The 19,317-nt window shown below is 57.9% G+C and overlaps 1 protein-coding gene across 21 annotated transcripts in view; it reads right to left on the reverse strand.

Annotated features, from left to right (window-relative positions):
- The window catches only part of PPFIBP2 (PPFIA binding protein 2), a 153,290-nt gene that overhangs the window by 117,907 nt on the left and 16,066 nt on the right, over positions 1-19,317 (reverse strand). For 11 of the 21 annotated variants that reach the window (XM_084974839.1, XM_084974836.1, XM_084974835.1 and 8 more), the window contains exon 2: positions 1,646-1,743. The exons of 1 other annotated variant lie outside the window; for it this stretch is intronic. In XM_084974839.1, coding sequence (XP_084830965.1) covers positions 1,646-1,709 — 64 coding nt within the window. In that variant the 5' untranslated portion in view covers positions 1,710-1,743. Of the gene's footprint in view, positions 1-1,645; positions 1,744-9,078; positions 9,650-19,317 lie in introns of those variants that run through there. 9 more of the 21 variants (XM_084974840.1, XM_084974832.1, XM_084974828.1 and 6 more) reach the window with 2 other exon arrangements.

The following is a 19,317-nucleotide window of genomic DNA, read 5'->3' on the forward strand; positions in this document are numbered from 1 at the left end:
TGTGCAGGGAGACTAGGAGGCAGGAGGGGGAACTGACCCCACCCAGGGCTGTCTTCTTCAGCAGGGGTCACATCACCCATCACACCACCCAAGAGCTCTGCATGCCGGGGGCGGGGGGTTCTCTGAGAGGCTCCTCCGAGCTCCTTGGCTCGGGGCTCAGGAGTGCTGACAACCTGAGGAGCAGGTCTGAGAGTCTGACCTGCCCACGAGAGTCTCAGCGCAAACGAGGTCCCGGAAGCTTCCAGATGAGACTCTAAAAGAATGGCTACAGGGAGTTCCCTGGTGGCTCAGCAGGTTAAGGATCCAGCAGTGTCGCTGATGTGGTGCAGGTTCAATCCCTAGCCTGGGTGCTTCCACGTGCCTCGGGTACAATAAATAAATAAATTAAAAAAAAACAAAAGGACTGCTAGGAACCCCACGCTCTTGACCGTGTCCTCCCGGTGGGGCTTCAGGGACCCTCCCCTAGAGCAGGACATCCCAACCGCTGGAGCCTCTGGAAAGTGGGACGTTAGTCGTGACCTCTCGAGGGTGCTGTGTTCCCTAAGAAATTAAGAGCCTGACAGACGTCATCAGAACACATGGCAGGGCCACCAAAACCTGAAGGTGCTACTACACGAACACCTCCTGTGCCCCAGGCACAAACACCCAGAGCCCTCAGTGCGCCCGCCGGGTTTATCTCGGCAGGACGGAGGACAGGCAAGGGACCGGGTCCAGTGGCCCGTGTGTGCCCTGGGCTGCAGCCACACTCAGCCCAAACCTCCCTCCCGCAGCAAAGTCCCAAAGAAACACGCCCCGTCGGCAAGTAAGGCCACTGGCCTGTATCAGGTAAGGACAGAAAGAAGGCCTGGGCCTGAAGGGAAAGACTTCCAACGACAGCCTTGGTCTAACCAGTATGGGCTTCAGTTGCCCCATCCAGGAGTTCCTCCGCCCAAACAGCCCGCTGGCGGGCCTTTCCAATCAGCCAATTGGCTGGATCTTCTCCAGCGAATGTTCCTAAGTGGCCATGGCAAACATGAAGCCAGACAGTTGTGACGGATAAAAAACAATACGGCATAAAGAACAGTCTTCAGGTGATTAGGTGAATCAGTACAGAACTGCCTCCTGCCTTCCAAACATACTGAAGACCAGCTGGGGACGGGGGCGGACACCGGCGTTGGGTGGCCAAGTCTGTGAGTTTCGGCTTGAGCATCATAAGGTATGATGTGCTCTGAGCACGTCTACAATAAAAATCTCACGGCACCGAAACTGCCTCACAGCCAGGATCCAAACTGCGACACGGTTAGACCTGTGCACAGATATGCACGCATTTATATAACACGGGAGCACGTGCAGGCTCAACAGACACCTAGGCTCACACCGGACGTCAAAGAGGCCAAGTCTGAGCTATTAGAAGAGAGACGGCAGCGGTTCCCTGGTGGCCTAGCAGGGTAAGGATCCAGCGTTGTCACTGCTGTGGCTTGGGTGACGTGGGTTCAGTCCCTGGCCTAGGGACTTCCACATGCTGCAGGTGTGGCCAAAAAGAGAGAGAGAGAGAGATGGCACACAGAGTAAAAGAAATCCAACAGGGGGCTCCTCTCTGCGCCCGAAAGAGAAGTCCAGCGAGAGGACGCGGTCTCTCGGTCTGAGAACCCGGGGTCTGACCTACCGGCGAGGATGCCGTCCATCTGCTCCAGGGCGGCTTCCAGCACGTGACTCGCATCAGACGCCATGAGGCCGTCTCGCTGCTCGGTCTCCTGTCTCCTACTGGAAACGCAAACACACAACAAAGGGACAGTTACAGAGAGTTCCCCACCGCTACCCAAGTCCGCAAACCCTCCTTCCGCCAGCACACGGCGCGCTCCCACTGGCATCGCCGAAGCCCGCGTGGGGTTTCTGCGGGTCTACGGCCACTCCCTCCTGGCACGAGTGAGCCCCTTCACTTCGGTCATGAAAAGCCACTAGGGCTCTCCAGTCACCTGCAGCAGCAAGAGAGAGACGGCTACACCTCCTATCCCAGGCTCCAGAAGCTCCGGCCGCCCCTGGCGAAGGCTGAGGCTCCCCTAGGATGGGGGATGCACACGGCCAGCAGGAGCTCCATCCAGGCGTGCCCTGCAGCTGGGCCACAGCAGGCAGTAGCTGTCTTCTGCCCTTGAGCCACACCTGCAATGCTCCTGGGGCAGCCGTGGTCAGGCTGAGCCAGCTTGACTGCCACTTTCATTGCCAAGGGGGCTGATGGCCCGTCCAGGAGGGCCGTGGGGGCACTGTCGTGGGGAGAGGACCCCCCCAGGAGCCAGGAGCACTGTCCAGAGCCATTTCAGTTCCACTCCACCCAGTGCCATTCAAGATGCAGAGTCCAATCTTCTCGGGGCTGCAGAATTTCTCCAGGAAGACACCGCCTAGCCCCACCCTGATGCCAAGCCGCCCCCAGGGAGAGGCGGTGCCTGGTTCCCTCTCAGAAGGGTCTTTTAAGCTCAACCGTCTTCTTGCAGCCTGTTTCCTGACTTCCTGCCTGCTCCCCCCAGCAGAGACTTCCAACAGCATCTGTGATAAGAGATGTAGCTCAGGTCTGTGGCTGGAGGCAGGTGCCGCTGTTTTCTGGTTCAGCAAAGCCCCCTGTGAATGCCCAGTGGGCCTACGTGCTGCAGAGGACAGAGGCGGGGCTCCCAGACCCCAGGGTGACAGGTCGGGGCACAGGAGGTTCTGCTGCTCATCTTCCCCATGAACTTTCACCTTCAGAGCGGAGAGAGGAGCGTGAGCGCCCACAGGAAAGTGGCCTTGGAGACACATGGATAAGGGTGTCGGGGCCACGGAGAACCGACCACACTGGACGGCGCCAGGCAGGAGCGGGTAAATACCCTGGGGTCCAAGCCAGCTCTGGCATTTACTGTGTAATCCTGAGCCCCAGTCCCCCCCTGTAAAGTGGGGACAGTAACAGCACCTCACTCACAGGTCCTGTCATGGTTCAGTAGGTGACTAGGAAAATGCATGTCGTGAAGTTCCTGTTGTGGCGGCAGAAACTACTGACGAGTATCCATGAGGCTGTGGTGTAGGTTCGATCCCTGGCCCCACTCCGTGGGTGAAGGGCCTGGCGTTGCCGTGGCTGTGGTGTAGGCTGGCAACTATAGCTCCCCCAACCTGGGAACTTCCACGTGCCATAGGCACAGCCATAGAAAAGAAAAAAAATTAAAATAAGGAATCCCTGCAGGGGTGTGTCTGCAGCACCCGGACACAGCCCAGCACCCCAGCACCGTGGGTTATGTTGCCAAAGCTATGGTGTAGTCAAAAAAGTGGCTTGTTTCTGACCTCTGACCTGGGATCTCCACATACCTGCCGCAGAGCAGCCAAAAAAGAAAAACTTAACACATCCCAGCCATAGCACCCAAATTAAGATGTTAGCCACACACACACACATAGATGTACTCACAAATTACATTCATGCTTGACTACATATGTTCACAAAAATTAACTAATTAATTAAATGGTATAGACCTGGGGGAGGGGGAACCCAGCAAGTCCAAGAGGCTGGTTCTTTGGAGAAGGGAGGCAGGCACGGCAAAGACAGAGAGCAACTACGTGTGGGGAGACGGCAGGCTGTGACTCAAAGGTGCAAAGGCGAGGAGGGGTCAGGGACGGACACGGATTCCCGGCAGCGCGAGAACCATCACGCAGGCACTGCTCAGGGGAGTGAGAACAGGAGCGTGCGGAGGAGGCTGGAGCCTCACTGGTACCCGGGCCGTGGCAGGAGCCAGGCGGGGCTGCGAGGAGGGGCAGCCCAGGTGACAGAGCGAATGTGGGATCTCAGGTTCCAAAGGGAAGCCAGCCTGGTGGGGGCGGAGCAACAGGAAAAGGCGAGGAAGGAGCAGAAGCGGGGCAGCATCCAGCCACCTCGAGGGCCACAGAGAACATCCCAGGTCTGAAAGGCGTTGGACTTCCTCCCAGCTGCTCCAGGGGACATCCAAAGTCCACACGGTGACCGGCGGAGGCAGCGCGGCGGGACCCGGCCCGCGGCCCGCCCAGCGTGCCTCGCTGCTGCGGCAGCCTGGGTCCCCATCCGCTCCCCCAACCCTCCAAGCCCCTTTTCCTCCTCTGCCCTGACCTCACCCCCAGGCTCTCTGCACGGCTGATCCATCCTCAGCCTTCCCACCTCAGCTCCCCAGTCTCTGCTCCGAGACGCGGTCCCTGCACGCCCCTTGGCAGCACCGAGGTTCCAAATCTCATCCCTCCCTGTGCCCCTTGCCAACCGCGCTTGCTAACCCTCCAAGAGGCAGGCGGACCCTGTCTGCCTTGTTCACCTCCCTGTGCCCAGGGCCTAGAGCAGAGTGACACTTATGTGTAGGTGCTTGTGAATCAATGATGGATCCACGCAGCCAGCGTTGCCTGCGCCCTGCTGCGCTGGGCACTGGGGGACACTGACGTTTCAGACCTAGTCGCGCCCCGTGGACCGTGCAGGCTGGTGGGGCAGACAGACATATGAACGGATGATTACGATGCAGGGTGAGGTAGGCTGACAGGCAGGCTTGCAGGTTCCTGGGTCTTGAAAGGCAGGGAGGGACTTTCTCCGAAGATAAGGGCCCTTCCAGGCAGAGGGGGCAGCGAGGGGGAGCCACGTAAGGACAGCATGGAGCCGGCGAATGTCAAAACGGTTGACGAGATTACACAGGAGCAGCTAGCTGCTCACCATGAGTCAAAACCCCCACGGAGCTCACAGTAGCGGGACAAGGGCAACTCACGAGAAGGGCCTGGGAGCCATGCCCAGGGCGGGAGGCATCTGGACGCCGGTGTGCACCAGCGCAGGCGGCCTCAGAGGGAAACTCGGCCGAGGTTCGCACTTGCAAGACCTCGCCTTTCAGCAGACTGGCTCCCGGGGGGCTCAGTACCAGGATGAAAGGCGGGAGGGCGGCCAGAGGTGCGGAGCCCCGAGGGCCCGCTAGGTCCCCCTGCACCAGAAGGGCCATCAAAGACAACCCACAGGCCCTCTGCCTGCAGACGAGTTTGTACTTGGCACAGAGCAAGTTGGGTGGACCCATGGAAGCTGGCGAGAAGGGAAACATGAGTCAAAGGTGTATCATCTTTCCAGCCCCGGACCTGGGCCGGTAAGAGGGGGAGCGCTCAGGAGGCAGAACCTGCTTTGGGCAGCTGATGAGCTCAGTTCCAGGCCCCAGGTGATGGCAGGTGCGAGAATGGGCCCTGACCGCCTGTGGTGCCAGGTGGCTGTGAGGAGTCACCGGTGTGGGGACAGAGGGGACCTCGTGCGCCACGGGAGCGAGGCCTCCAGCCCCACCTGTGAACACGGACGCTCTGATTGGAATGGGCAGCCATGGGCTCCACACCCACTCCCATACTGGCAGCCGAGCCCCTTTCCTCCCTCACCAGCTTGGGGCTCCCCGTCCGTCACGCACCCAGGGATAATCCCAGCTCTCAAGGAACTTGGGGTCTCAGAAGACAACATGCCAGTCCAGCTCCATTCTGTGTCTGTCCAACCCCACAGCGACACAGCACCTCCTTGGGAGCCTGGGTTCCCAGGGGATGTGGGGCTTAAGCCCATGAAGCACCAGGAGCCTGAGCCAGGAGGCCCCCTGCAAGGAAGCGGTGCAGAGGCTGGAGGAGCAGCCGGCAGAGGCGGTAACCCAAGGCCTGGCACAGACAGCAGGGTCCAGGTCAGACTCCAGAGGGGCACACGAAAGGCAGGGCACCCTCTCCGCAGGTGGCACTGAGGGTGGGGTCAAACCATGCTCTCCACCCGTGAGAGGGAGAGGGGAGCTATGGCGGCCCCCCCAGGGCCCGACACGGCCAGGACATTGGAGGAGCTGACAGTGTGCCCTGGGGGCTCGAGGCACCCCACCCGCCCAGGGAGGAGACAGGAGCCGGCAGAGGAGGACTCGGTGCTTTTAACAGGCTCGGTCCAGCACCAGCTGTCATGCCGGCCGAAAGCAGTTTTCATTCTCTGTGGCCATCTGGTCTATCGGCAGAACCCTGCCCTTGATCCTGACGAGCAGGCAGGCTTCTCGTAGAAACTGGCTCATCTCAGATACAAAGGCCAGGCAGGGAAAGCTGTTTAAGGAAAGGCGTGGTCGGATGAACAACAAGGCCCTATTGTAACAGCACAGAGAACTGTATTTAATAACCTGGGATAAACCCTAATGGAAAAGAATACGAAAAAGAATGTTCCTATGGGAGTTCCCGTCGTGGCGCAGTGGTTAACAAATCCGACGAGGAACCATGAGGTTGCGGGTTCGATCCCTGGCCTCGCTCAATGGGTTAAGGATCCAGTGTTGCTGTGAGCTGTGGTGTAGGCCGGGGGCTACAGCTCCAGTGGACCCCTAGCCTGGGAACCTCCATATACCGTGGGAGCAGCCCTAGAAAAGTCAAAAATACAAAAAAATTAAAAAAAAAAAAAAGAATGTTTCTATGTATCACTGAGTCACTCTGCTGTACGCAGAAATTAACATGTTGAATATCAACTGTGCGTCAATAAAATTTTTTTAAAAAGAAAGAAAAGGTGTGGCTCCTTTATCAGGCATCCTTCCCCTCCCTGGATGCTGTCATCTTCCCCCCGGGACAGCACCTGCAGCTAACGCAGGACGTGACCTTCCTCTTGGCTGCCAGCGGGGAAGAGGACAACCCCTCGGCTGGGAGACCAGCCAATGAGAATTTTTCAGAACAGCTGTATCTGGTGACGGCTGTCAGTGGTCGCGGGATCTGAACCACGGCCAGGCGGGTTTGGCACCTCCAGGTGGAACAGGGTGTGGGCCTGGATGAAGCAGAGAAAGTGAGCCACAGTCAGTGGCCCCGCCACCTGCGCACGCACTCTGCAGAGGGACCGCACTGACCAGGTCCGTGCCCAGCAAAGGGGAATCAGAAGCAGCGGGAATCACGGACTAAGCCTTGGGCAAGTAAATCTTACCTTGTCCCACCCGTGCTGAAGTGCAGGCTCCCGTCGCATTTTAGAAACAACTTCTCTGGGGAGTTCCCATCGTGGCGCAGTGGTTAATGAATCCGACGAGGAACCACGAGGTTGCGGGTTCAGTCCCTGGCCTTGCTCAGTGGGTTAACGATCCGGCGTTGCCGTGAACTGTGGTGTAGGCCACAGATGCGGCTCGGATCCCGCGTTGCTGTGGCTCTGGCGTAGGCCGGCGGCTACAGCTCTGATTGGACCCCTAGCCTGGGAACCTCCACATGCCGCGGGAGCGGACCTAGAAAAAAGGCAAAAAGACCAAAAAAAAAAAAAAAGAGAGAGAGAGAGAAACGACTTCTCTCTCGGTAAAGTGGGTTAGGGAGGCAAATGTTTGGGGCAGGTTTGGAGCCTTCTGGATGAAGGAAGGACTCAGGAACAGATCTGCGGTCCCTGGTACCCCCAGGATCTCCTCAGAGCTGCAGCCGGCGGGTGGGGGGCATCCCTGCATAGAAGGCAGAGCCTGAGGAAGGGCCCCTCAACCACGAACCCACCAAACCTGGACTCATCTCAGCCCTCTCCTGCCCCAGATGGCCAACAGGTGGTAAAGAAGTAACACCACATCCCAGCAAACTGAAGACTGCCCCCCACCCACAATTTACTAGCTGCCCATAAAGCACAGCTGCTTGCTATGCAAATGGTCATTGAGAGAAATACCTGCTGTTACCCCTCAGCTGGGGAGACTGCCTCTTTCTTAAAAGGATACAGGAAACATCTCTCTTTGGGATAGTAGAGCGTTTTGAAACCATTTTCAGCACTAAAAATAATAAAGACGGAGGAAGATGTGCAAAGAAAACAGACGGGAGTGCCTACATCTCAGTCTCAGCCCATACCGAGCAGTACCAACTTCCTTCTTAAAGGACAAGAAAGAACAGGCACTCTTGAGTAAAACCTGGGCTCTGCTGCATAACAGCTGTGGGTCTCTAAACACGTTATTTAACCTCTCTGAGCTTCAATTGCTATAAAATCGTATAAAACTAATCTCATTGTTTTTATGGGCAAAAGTCAAGACAGACCTCAGATAACTACAGAAGATTGGAGTCTAACATCTAATTTAGCAACCCACTGAAACAACAGGAGGGGAATTTATTTTGAAAGACATAAACCCACAAGGGCATGGAGAATGTGATGGGACTCAAGGGAGACGCCTCGGCAACAGCCCTGCAGAAAGCATAAAGGGGGCAGCCGGTCCATGCTGGAGGGCATCCAGCAGCTCTGGGAGAGACTTCTTCAGGAACAGGGAACTAACAGACCACCTGATGCATCTGAACATCGTAAGAGGTGTATATAATGATGAAGGATCTATTTAACTCGATGAGAAAATAGCAAACAAGCAAATGGCAAAAGAACTCCAAGGAAACCAAAACGGTAAAATAATCATGGACCTTGCAATGAAGAATCCCATACACACGGATTTAAGACATTGCACTGGCGGGATTGGGGGTCGGGGAGCGGGGGAGCACTCGTGAGGCGCGGAAACAGGACTGGAAAGAGAGCTGATTCCTCAGCTTCTGGGCTGGGAACCCAGGAGTCACTAGATATTGAAACTGAAAAAAAATAAAGTGGCGGAAAACGCCTACTTTCAGTGAGATGGATTAAATACTAAAAGAGTTTGAAGTGGAGGCATCTGAGGGGCTGGGGGCTAGGGAGACGTTATTTTAACACATCGCATGCAATTATCTGACTCCTGCTTGTGCAGATATACAGTAGTGACAAAATAAAACCAAAGGCCGTTCCCGTTGTGGCGCAGCGGAAATCAGACTAGTATCCATGAGGACGCAGGTTCGATCCCCGGCCTCGCTCAGGGGGTTAAGGATCCAGCGTTGCCAGGGCTGTGGTGTAGGCCAGCAGCTGTAGCTCCGATTGGACCCCTAGCCTGGGAACCTCCATATGCTGCAGGGGTGGCCCTAAAACGCAAATAAATAAATAAAAATTTTAAAAATAAATATAAATAAAAACAAAAAGATTTAAAGAAGAGTTCACTCAATGCTACCTCACTTAAGCTGTGTGTGCCACTTAGGAACTCTTCTCCCGCTTCAGAGCCCAGCAAAGCAGCAAGTACGGCACCTGAGCTGCACGCCCTCACCCCCCTGTGCCCCCCATCCCTCGCCCAGTGAAGGGTTTGAGCACAGGGGGCCCTAACTTACCTTCATAAGAGGATCACTTTGGCTGCTGCTTGGACCAGGGGTGGGAGGGCGGCAGCAAACACAAGACAACCAGGCAGGAGCTGAAGGCAGCCTAGACCGGGATGACGGTGGCTGACGGTCTAAGCCTTACATACACGGAGGGCAGAGCCAGTAAATGCTACGGATGGACTGGGCGGGGGCATGAGAGGGGGTTAAAACCCGACAGCGAGGCCCGGAGCCGCTGGGAGATGAGGAGAGCTGCAGGGGGTGGATGAAAACAGATTGGTTCTGGAGATACTCCGTTTAAGATGCCCAAGGACACCCAGCACAACAGGCTGAGCAGGCATCTGGAAACATGAGTCATATTCAGAGGGCACGCTGGGCGAGAGATGACACGGGAGCCGGCTGCAGAAGGTGGTATGTCAAACAGCATGAAGTCACTTAAGACGTCGTGTAAGACCCAAAAACAGAGGCCCCGGGACCCTCTGCAACCGTCCACTGTGCTGCGTGCCGCTGTCAGAGAGGAGAACCCACGGAGGAGGCAGCGGAGAGCTGAGACGGAGCGCAAGCCCTGGAAACCACAGGAAGGTTCAGGGCGGAGGCCCCCAAGTGCCGCTGAGTCAGACCGAGGGAGGCCGTCTCCTCTGCCAGGGCTCGCTGGGGGCGGCGCACCTGCTCCACAGCCCCGCCCGCCCCTGCACATCCTCATCCTGGGCTGCAACAGCCGGACTGGTTTCCCGGCCCCTCTCCAGTCACCCTGCCCTGAACCCTCACCAAACCTTGGCCTTTGTCAGAATCACCTGGAAAGCTAAGGGAGCAAGAAGCCTGACCTCAGAGGTAGCACAGCGGAAACAAACCCGACTGGGTCCAAGAGGTTACAGGTTCCATGCCTGGCCCCGTTCAGTGGGTTATGGATCCAGCTCTGTCGTGAGCTGTGGTGTAGGTTGCAGACACAGCTCAGATCTGGCATTGCTGTGGCTGTGGTGTAGGCCGGTGGCTGCAGCTGTGATTCTACCCTTAGCCTGGGAACTTCCATATGCTGCACTTACAGCCCCAAAAAGCTTAAAAAAAAAAAAAAAAAAAAAAAAAGAGAGAGAGAGAGAAGGAGCCCAACCTCATCTAAGAAGGCCTGGTCTTTGCATGCAGACCTAGCTCTGCAGTGATTCTGAGACTGACCAAAGCTGAACCCCCTGACAGAATGCAAACCCAGCTCCCAGGCAGACACTCTTTGTGCTTAGAAAGTCTCCAGGGCTCAACCACCAGCCAGGGTAGAATCGGGCTCCTTCCACACCGACTTGGCCCCTCTGTTGCAGCTTCAGCCTCCAGCGCACACCATGGCAGGCCTCTGCCCTCCCCACCAACTGTCTGGGCCTCGGTGGCCGGATTCTCTGTGCTGGTTAATTGCCTGAACCAGATGCTTTCCTGCTTTTATTCCCAAGCTTCCCTGCTAATGTCCCATCTTCCCTTCCAGCCAATTCTTCCAGGAAACTCTGCTTGACCTGCTCACCTAAATGTCACCTCCTCGCCTCTTTGACCTTGCAGGGAGGATGAGAGCAGCTGTGCATGGCCAGGCCACCTCCCCTGCAAGGCTTCCCTGTGACTGGGCCCCGAAGAGCAGCCCCCTCTGTAAGCCCTGCAGAAACGTTTAAAGAGGTACTGATAAAATAAAACCATGAGTTGTCAGTGGGAACTAAAGCCTGGGAGACAGTGGGGGCCTTGGAGGAGGGTGGCAACAGGTGGCCCCGCCCCCGTCCAGGTCCTCACATTCAGCGCCTCCCCCCCCATGGCCCTCCCCGAATGCTCTCCAGCCAGTGCAGTGATGCCACCATGGTGGCCAAGTTAGAGACCTGGGTCATCCCCGGCCTTCCTGTCTCTCACCCACATGCATCCAGTTGGTCACCATGCCCAGTAAAGTCTCCCGCCCCCCCTCTCAGAAGGTGTCACCTCATCTTCACCTGCCCAGCTTCAGGCCGTGTCATCTCCCATCAGAATGACGGCAATGGTTTCCCGGCCGGTGCCCCGCCTGCAGCCTCACCCCGCGCTCCCTCATCCTCCAGGAGCGTGGGCCTCGTTCTCAAAGCTCACCAGAGCACCCAGAGCTTGCACAACCCTCCACGTGCTTCCTACCCCAGGAAACGACCCAGAGAGGACGTGGAGGTGCCGGGAGACAGTCACGAGCGCGCGCGCTGCAGCCAGTCTTCCATTTGGACCCACGTCTGCCATCACCTCTGGACAAGTCCCTACACACGGCTGAGCTCAGCTCCGCTTTTATAAAATGCAGGCGAAAATATACACACTGCGGGGTGCGGGGACTCCATGAGATAACGCACGTGCCGACGTCTGCCCGTGACCAGGTGGGAGGTGGAAGCCGCAGTCGTTCTAATGTCACACCTGGTCCCCTCCCAGAGCACCAATCATTAGACACATGTGCCAAGCCACCATTTCCCCACTGCCTTCACTCTAAGGCCCCCTCAGGAGGCAGCCTTTCAGGCCCAGACCCCTGTCCCCCGGCTCCAGCGCCTCTCCTCCTCCAAGGCCCAGGTCCAGCCTCACGAGCCCAGGCAAACTCTCCTTCCCCCAGATCCAAGCGGCCGCCCAGACTCGGTCCCCTCGCCATGCTCACGACATGCCCTCACAGCCCCTGGAACTTTCTAGAGCTCGGGCCACTCTATGTGTGGGACTCCTTTGTCTGAGTGGCAGCTCCTCGTGGGCAGGGCTGTGTCTCTGATCCCAGAGCTCGGCCCAGGACCTGGCACAGAGCAGGTGGTCAGCTCTTGTACGTGGAAGGATGAGCACAACCACGCACCTGCCTCAGGCGGCAACTGGAAGCTGACTGGGGCAAAAGTCCTCTCCCTCTGGGGTTAGTGAGACGAGTTACCTGCTTCCAAATACACGGGGACAGGGACAGGAAAGACAGTCCCGTTCTAGAAGAAAAAAAGAGGTGACTGGCCTTAAGTGGAAGCCGAGAGGCTCCCGGGGCAGCAGGCACGTCTGCACGTGGGGCCCTGAGACCTGACTGAGGTCCCGTCCAGCCCTGAGGTCTGTGTCCCCACGGGGATGGGCCTGGCATGCTTAGAAAAGCAGCACACCTGTCCTCAGGGCCACGCAGGGCCCACGGACACCCACGCTGTGCCGGGACCAAAGGACAAGGCCACAGGCGTTAAGCTTCCATCAGGACAGCAGAGGCAGACACAGAGAGACGACCTGGCATGACGTGGGGGAGTCAGAGCGGGGGGTGGGCAGGACCGGAGGCTGAGAAAGCTGTGGTCTGTGAGTCTAAACAGCAGTGACAAGCTGGAGACTTGATTTCTTCGTCAATGAAGAGAAGCTTAAATGGCCTGAGAAAAACTGCACGGGAGAAAATCAAAGAAAGCCATTTAAGGTGAACAAGCATGTTTAACTTGTCCCTGCCTAATCACGGGATCAGGAACTCTGCATAACGAGCATTTGTTTAAGGCTTCTGGCTTCAGGACGGTTTTTCCCACGGAAGGTTCCTCATTCCCACTAACCAACCCCGATCAGGCTCCGTGGACGAGTCTGCCCGTGCAGCAGGGTCCAGCGGGGCCGATATCCATCAGAATCGCCCAAGAGCCCTGAGCCCAGGTGCAGGCTGGCGGTGCCCACTGGCGACAGGGGACGAATGCAGTATTTCTTGCTTAGCGTCTTTGTCTCGCCGTACCAGGTGGCTGAGCTGTGTGCCCTGGGCACTCCCAGCCACTCCCCGCCAGGCGAGTTCCAGAGGATCCCTGAGGACGTCTACGCTGGAGCCCGGCTCTGCTGAACCCACTGGAAGGAGTCCTTTTGCTTCCTGGCCCTGCCGTTCAGAGCCCGGCCCGCGCCCGTCACACACCACTGCTCCCCTGGCAGCCGCCTTGGCAGGGCCAAAGCCAGAGGCTTCCACACGGGCACTTACCCAAGAGGAACGCACCCTTGTCACCAAACCAGAGCGCTTTAAACTGGGCTCCCCAACAGCTCTTCCAGCAACACATACTGGGCACACAGTCCCGGGGCTGAACCCCTCCCCGAAAGAGTGCCGCCAACAGCCCTGGGCACCAGCGCGCCTCCAGGCACCGTGAGCTGGCCTGCTCCCCGCCCAGCTGCCCCCTCCTTCTCTTCAGAGGAACGCACCCCAAAGGTGTGCCCCTGAGACACCGCGCATCTGACCCCAAGGAGGAGCCCGGGTCTGGGTGAGGGAGTGAGAGGCTGCCGCTCACGCCCAGAGCACGGGACCCTCTCGGCTGAAGGGACGTGGACAGCCTCTGCTTCCGACATCTCAGCACCTGTTTCACCTTCTCACCTCGCCCTTTCTGCTCCCGACATTCTGCCCGGGGCTGCTCCTTTTCCCCACTTCCAGGCGTTATGACTGGGGTAAAGAGGCCACGACAATCTCAGTGACCAAGGCCATGGGCCTTAAAATAGGCCCGCCCAGGAGTTCCCGCTGTGGCTCAGCAGGTTGAGAGCCCGAAGCTGTCTCTCTGAGGATCCACATTCAACCCCTGGCCCCGTTCAGTGGGTTAGGGATCCCGTGTTGCCGCAAGTTGCGGTGTGACCGCAGATGCATGTGGGAGTTCCCAGGCTAGGGGACCGAACCAGAGCTGTGGCTGTGGCTGTGGCTGTGGCTGGTGTAGGCCCCAGCCCAGGAACTTCCACACGTCATGGGTACGGCCATAAAAAGTAAAAACAAGACCAAAAAAAAGGTCTGAGGAATGATTTGTGTAGATCTCAGAAGACAAAGGACGCACGGACACCAGCAAGGAGGGGCTGGGGGCCGAGGCAGGAACCTGTGGTCTTGGATGAGTGAGATGGGGGCCGATGGTGTCTGGGGCAGAGTCTCACCAGCCTCGACTCCGTGCTAAAGATAAACACATCTTGGGAGCTCCCGCTGTGGCTCAGCGGTCACGAACCCAACTAGTACCCAGGGGGATGTGGGTTCAATCCCTGGCCCTGCTCGGTGGGTTAAGGACCTGGCATTGCTGTGGCTGTGGTGTAGGCCGGCAGCTACAGCTCTGAGTCAACCCCTAGCCTGGGAACTCCCTTAGGCCACGAGACCAGCCCCCCAAAAAGGAAAAAAACAATAAGTAAATAAAAATGTGGAGTTCCCGCTGTGGCCCAACAGGATCAGTAGCGTCTCTGGCATGCTGGGACATGGGTTCGATCCCTGGCACAGTGGATTAAGGATCTGGTGTTCCCACAGCTGCTGTGGCTCAGATCTGATCCCTGGCTGAGAGCGCCACATGCTGAGGGGCAGGCAAAAAAGAAAAAAAGAAAAAAAAAATGCATGACCCACAGAAGTCAATATATAATTTCTTTTTTTTTTTTTTTTTTTTTTTTCCACTTTGTAGGGTTGCACCCAAGGCCTGCCGAGGTTCCCAGGCTAGGGGTCAAATCAGAGCTGTAGCTGCCGGCCTACACCATAGCCACAGCATACGGGATTCGAGCCACATCTATGATCTACACCGCAGCTCATGGCAATGCCAGATCCTTAACCCACTGCCCGAGGCCAGAGATCGAACCGCAATCTCATAGATACTAGCTGGGTTCGTTACCACTGAGCCGCGATGGGAACTCCTAGATTGGTTTAATCTATTTAATAAACACTACTTGCCCCTCAATCATCTGTAACACTCTGTGGTAGATGCTATGATGGAAAACAATGAATTTAAACTATGTTATTTATCTACCAAGGGCCAAACCCTTTCATCTCCCATCCATGTCAATTAGACTGGGAAGCTGCGTGCAGAATTGGGCCTCTGTCTGGGATCCGGGCGCCAAAAGCCAGCAAGCCTTGGCTTTTGCCAACTTAGGCTTCAGAAATTCATAACTTAATCGCCAAATTTTAAAGCAGCCACAGTGTTCCTTGATGGGACAGTAAACATCATTTCCCTGAAATCCCCAGCATCTGGAAAATTAAGTTCAGGTGGCAATGAACCGCGGACGGCGGTTCTCCGATGTCACGAGCTCCGCGGGCAGGGAGCTTGGAAAACATCACGTGGGAGGTAGTTTCAAAACAAGAGGAGCTTCAAAGAGCAACCATTTCCCCAAAGCACCTTCTGGGCAATAAGGTCCATCCCGTCCTGCACTTGTCCAAGTCGACAAACATCCAAGGGAAACTCGTGGGTGTCTGGGGACTGCCAGGGAGGAGGAGGCGCAGGCAGGGGGACGGTGCAGCCCAGCGGGAGGGGCACCGGGAGAGGGAGGCTCAGCGGGGGGAGGAGAAGGGGGACCGGACCGGGGCAGTGTGGGCAATCCTAGAAGGCTTCACGGAGGAAGAGAGATTTCTCCAGGTGGGCAGCAGCCATTGACACAAAGGCAGTGCAAGGAGCATAAAGTGTCCACCCCCCGGCGTGGGGAGCTGCGGGGGAGCGCATACAACTCTGTGTGGCCAGAGAACGGTGGGGGCGGGGGGGACACCAAAGGAGGCTGGGACCAGCTTGTGAAGAACTGCGCTCTCGCAGCGTCTCAGCCCTAGAACCTGGCCTTTCTGGGGGTGAAGCTGCCCCTTCCCTCCAGCAATAATGCGGAAGCAAACAAGGACATGCCTGAAGGGATGCTTCTCAGCGGAGTTTCCAGGGCCTTACCAAGTAGAGCCAGGCTGCGGCAGCCTGTCCCCCCACCCACCTCGGGACCTTCCAACACCCTCCCCGACCCTGACTCAGCTTCCCTTTCCCCAGCCCCTCACTCTGGGCAGGGAGAACGCAGCTTCTCCACTGCAGACCCCGTCAGCCACCAGCTTTGGGATGTCTCCTGAAACTCCACCCACCTTCTCCTACCAGCCCCCCAGCTCGCAGGGAACCCTCCCTCCTGCTCCCTCTGCCCCTCTGGTCACCACTTGCCTCCCAGGCAGGAAGAGTCAGGGCGAGTGGTGACCAAGAGGCAGAGGGAGCTGGGGAGCAGGTGTCTTCCTCCTCTCGGATGCCCCTCAGCAAACACCGGCCCTGCCTCTTTCTCTGATGAGAAACACAATCCCTCCATCCTCTCTCTCCCCTCAAACCACCACCTCCCCGCCCCTGCCCTCTGATCCCTCATCTATCATTGCTGAGGTCCAACCCCACAGTGGGTCCCTCTCTAGGCTGAGTCCACATCCCCCCCCTTCTGCTCGGTCCTCTCAACCCGCACAAACATCAATCAAAGCCTCTGCTCCCCAAGACGCCTCCTCGGCCCCGGATCCCCCGGCTCCTCCTCTGCTTCGCTGCCCCGGGCTTGCCCCCCGGCCCCGTCCCCTCGGACACCCTCCTGGATGAGGGTCCCCCTGCTGAGCCCGAGGAGCCCCAGCATCTGCTGAGCTGTTTCAGCTCTCGCTTCCTTGAGAGGCAGAGGGTGTAGGGTGGGTTAAAGCACAAGCTGAAGAGTGCCTGGGTTACAACCCGCCTTCCTGACCCTGGCTCCGTACTGTGTCCCGGGTAGCACGCTCCCGGGGGGCCGCAGCTTCCTCTTCTAGAAGGTGAGATAAGAATAATAAAAGTACTTCCGCAGAGGTGGTTGCAAAGGTGAAGTGAGCCCAGTGGCCAGTCAGTGTCGTCCAGGGTCGCTTTCCTTGGCACACCCCTGACCCTCCTCCTCGGGCACTTGGGACAAGTGCTCTCTGGGTCCCTCCATCACGGAACGTCCTGCGTCCCAGCTCCGCTCGCTGCCCGGGGCTGCCTGGCGCTCCTTTCCAGTCTCTCCCTGGAGAACCCAGACTTCGTCTCCACGTCCATGCTCGTAACACCAGACGGCCCCTGCCAGCCCCGCACCCGAACACCCAGACGCCCATCAGCTTTCTGGCTACACCACAGCAGCCCCTGAGACTCGGCAGGATCAGAAACTCTCAGCACAGTCCTGCCCTAGCCTGGCAGCTCCCAGCCTCCCGGAACAGTGCACCCTGCCCTCCCGGGACTCTGCCCTGGTCCCTCCCTCGCCTTCCAACAGCGGCCAGGTCCCTGTGCATCGCTGTGCAGGCATGGGCTCCTCCGTCTCCCGTTCCTGCCGGCCCAGCCTGCGCCCGGGTGCTCAGAAGCAGGCCCTGGGCGGGGGCTCTGCACCTGGTCTCTCCCCCCGCAGTCCCAGCTCAGAGGTCTGGCACCCAAGGCTGATCCCGATTCTCCTGGACACGGGACAGGAATGGCAACAGCTGCCATGAGGCCAGCATTTACAGGTGCCCCACATGCCAACAGTCCTAACCGCTATTTTCTAAATTTTACAGACAAGGGAACCAAAGCTTCGAGAGGTCAAGCCCCTTGGTCAAATCGCACATCCAGGAAACAGCAGAGATGGGCTCCGACCCCAGGCAGTCTGACTCCGAGTCCTGTTCTTAACCCCCTGCAGCACTCCGGCCGCAACCGCGGCCTCCTGAGCTCCTGCCCCTCCCGCCAGGCAGGGCGTCCTCACTGGGCTGAGCCTTTTTCATGCTGTCCCTCCAGTCTCTGTCCATCCGAACTCATTTCTCAAGGCCCAGATGTTTCTCCTTCTGCGACAGCCTTTCCACTCCTACCCGTGCAAGAGGCCCTCCCGAGACCCACCGCACCCGCTCAAGGCTCCTTGGGTCTGTGTCGTGTGCCCGTGGGGACGCCCAGGGCAGGGGACGCACGGTCTCTTGCCTGGACTTCCTCACGGCGGGGATGAGAGAGACAACGGAGCCGTGCGGCCCAGCCCCTTCCTTCCCTCTGCTTCCAGGGCCACCTGGGGCGGGGGGCTGCCCCACGAGGAGGCCTGCCTCAGCTGGGTCCCCGAGAGGCAAAGGGGTGCTTGGGGACCCTCCTGGCCGCAGTCTCTAAACACCCTTAGTAGCCCTGGGCCTGATATCTTGGTCTCCACTTGTCTGACTCCTCGTCTTATTTTTCAGTTGATGCCAAGCCCAGCGGGCACTTCAGTGGCACAATTACCACAGGCCGCGCCAAGCTGGGTCGCTCTCAGCACAGGATGAAGCAACAGTGCCCACGGAAAGACTGGTCAGAGCCGGTCTGTGTGGCACACGTGTGACCAACATGCTGTCTCTGAGTGAGTGATCACCAGCAAAGAGGCCCCACGGCAGCCTGGGGGGACCCCTCATCCACGTGGCTCCCCCTGTCTGGGAGCCTGGTCCCCCCGCCACCTGCTTCCCCAGGAAGGCATCTGGGGGTGGGGGCGGGGGGCCGCCCACCACTGGACCAAGCTGTGGCCACTGGACCAAGCTGCCAAAGCAAATGAATGCCTTGGGGTCTGCAGACCAGCCTCATCTGTCCGGTGAGCACGAGTCAGGCCCCGAGCCACAGGCACTCAGGTGAATGGATGCCAAGGATGTCTGACCCAGCAGGTGGCCTCCCAGGCCCCTCCTCGCCAGCTCCCACCTGCTCCCATGGCAGAGGGACCTGACCCCACCTCAAGAGCTCAGCCCCAAACACGCCCTTCTCACAGCAGGGGACAGGCGCACAGGACACACAAACTTCCCCCGGGGGAAACAAATAGACACGGAGTCATTGCACTGCCTTGACCTGATGGTAGACAGACTCAGAGGAATGCTTCAATGCAACCTCAGCTTGAGTGCTTCCAAAAGCTTCATCCCGAAAACCACCTCTAAAAATATATAACCGCCAGCAGTCACTGTGGAAGCTGGTGGGGAGGAAGGAGATTCGTTATGCTGTGTATCTACATCTGCGTATCTTTGAATTTTTTTAAACAACAGGTTTTTTGTTTTGGGGATTTTTTTAAGCCACCACTTAGGGAGCTGGGTTGGTCCAGAGGAAGCCGCAAGATCCTACCTTCCCTGCTTGGGACCAAAAAACTGAGACTTGAACCTAATTCCCGATGACAGATGGTGCTCTTTCTGTCACGCCATCCAGGCTCCACGAAGGTCCCAACCTCTGACCAAACAGCGATCCCACCGCAGTTCAGACCCTCTCACCACCTCTCATCTGGATTTCCAAAGCTGCCTACCTCTGGCTGCCTCTTCCTCAACCCATCTTGTCCAGAGAGGGCAGGTGCGTTCATGCAATTCAGGGCGTCACTCCCCTGCTCTCAAACCGTCCGTGCGTCGGCTCACCGTCCAAGTCCTCCCAGAGAGCCCCTTCCCAGCTGCACCTCTCTCCAGGCTCTCCGGCAAGCCCCTGCCTACTCCCTAGACACAGGAAGCTTTGCCTGCTTTCTGTTTCCTCCGAATGGATGCTCATCTCCATCCGTACTTTCAAATCTCACCCATTAGCCAAATGCACCAACCCAAGGAAGCCTTTCCCGACACCACTCCCTCCAGGGCCCACAGTGCTGGCTGCCTCCCTCGGCTCCTGCCACACGTGGCGCTGACTTTAT

Source organism: Sus scrofa, chromosome 9 (genome assembly GCF_054392235.1).
Source record: "Sus scrofa isolate SSC_HxYL_T2T_F1_AM1 chromosome 9, Sscrofa_HxYL_maternal_Yorkshire_Landrace_v2.0, whole genome shotgun sequence".
NCBI lineage: Eukaryota > Metazoa > Chordata > Mammalia > Artiodactyla > Suidae > Sus > Sus scrofa.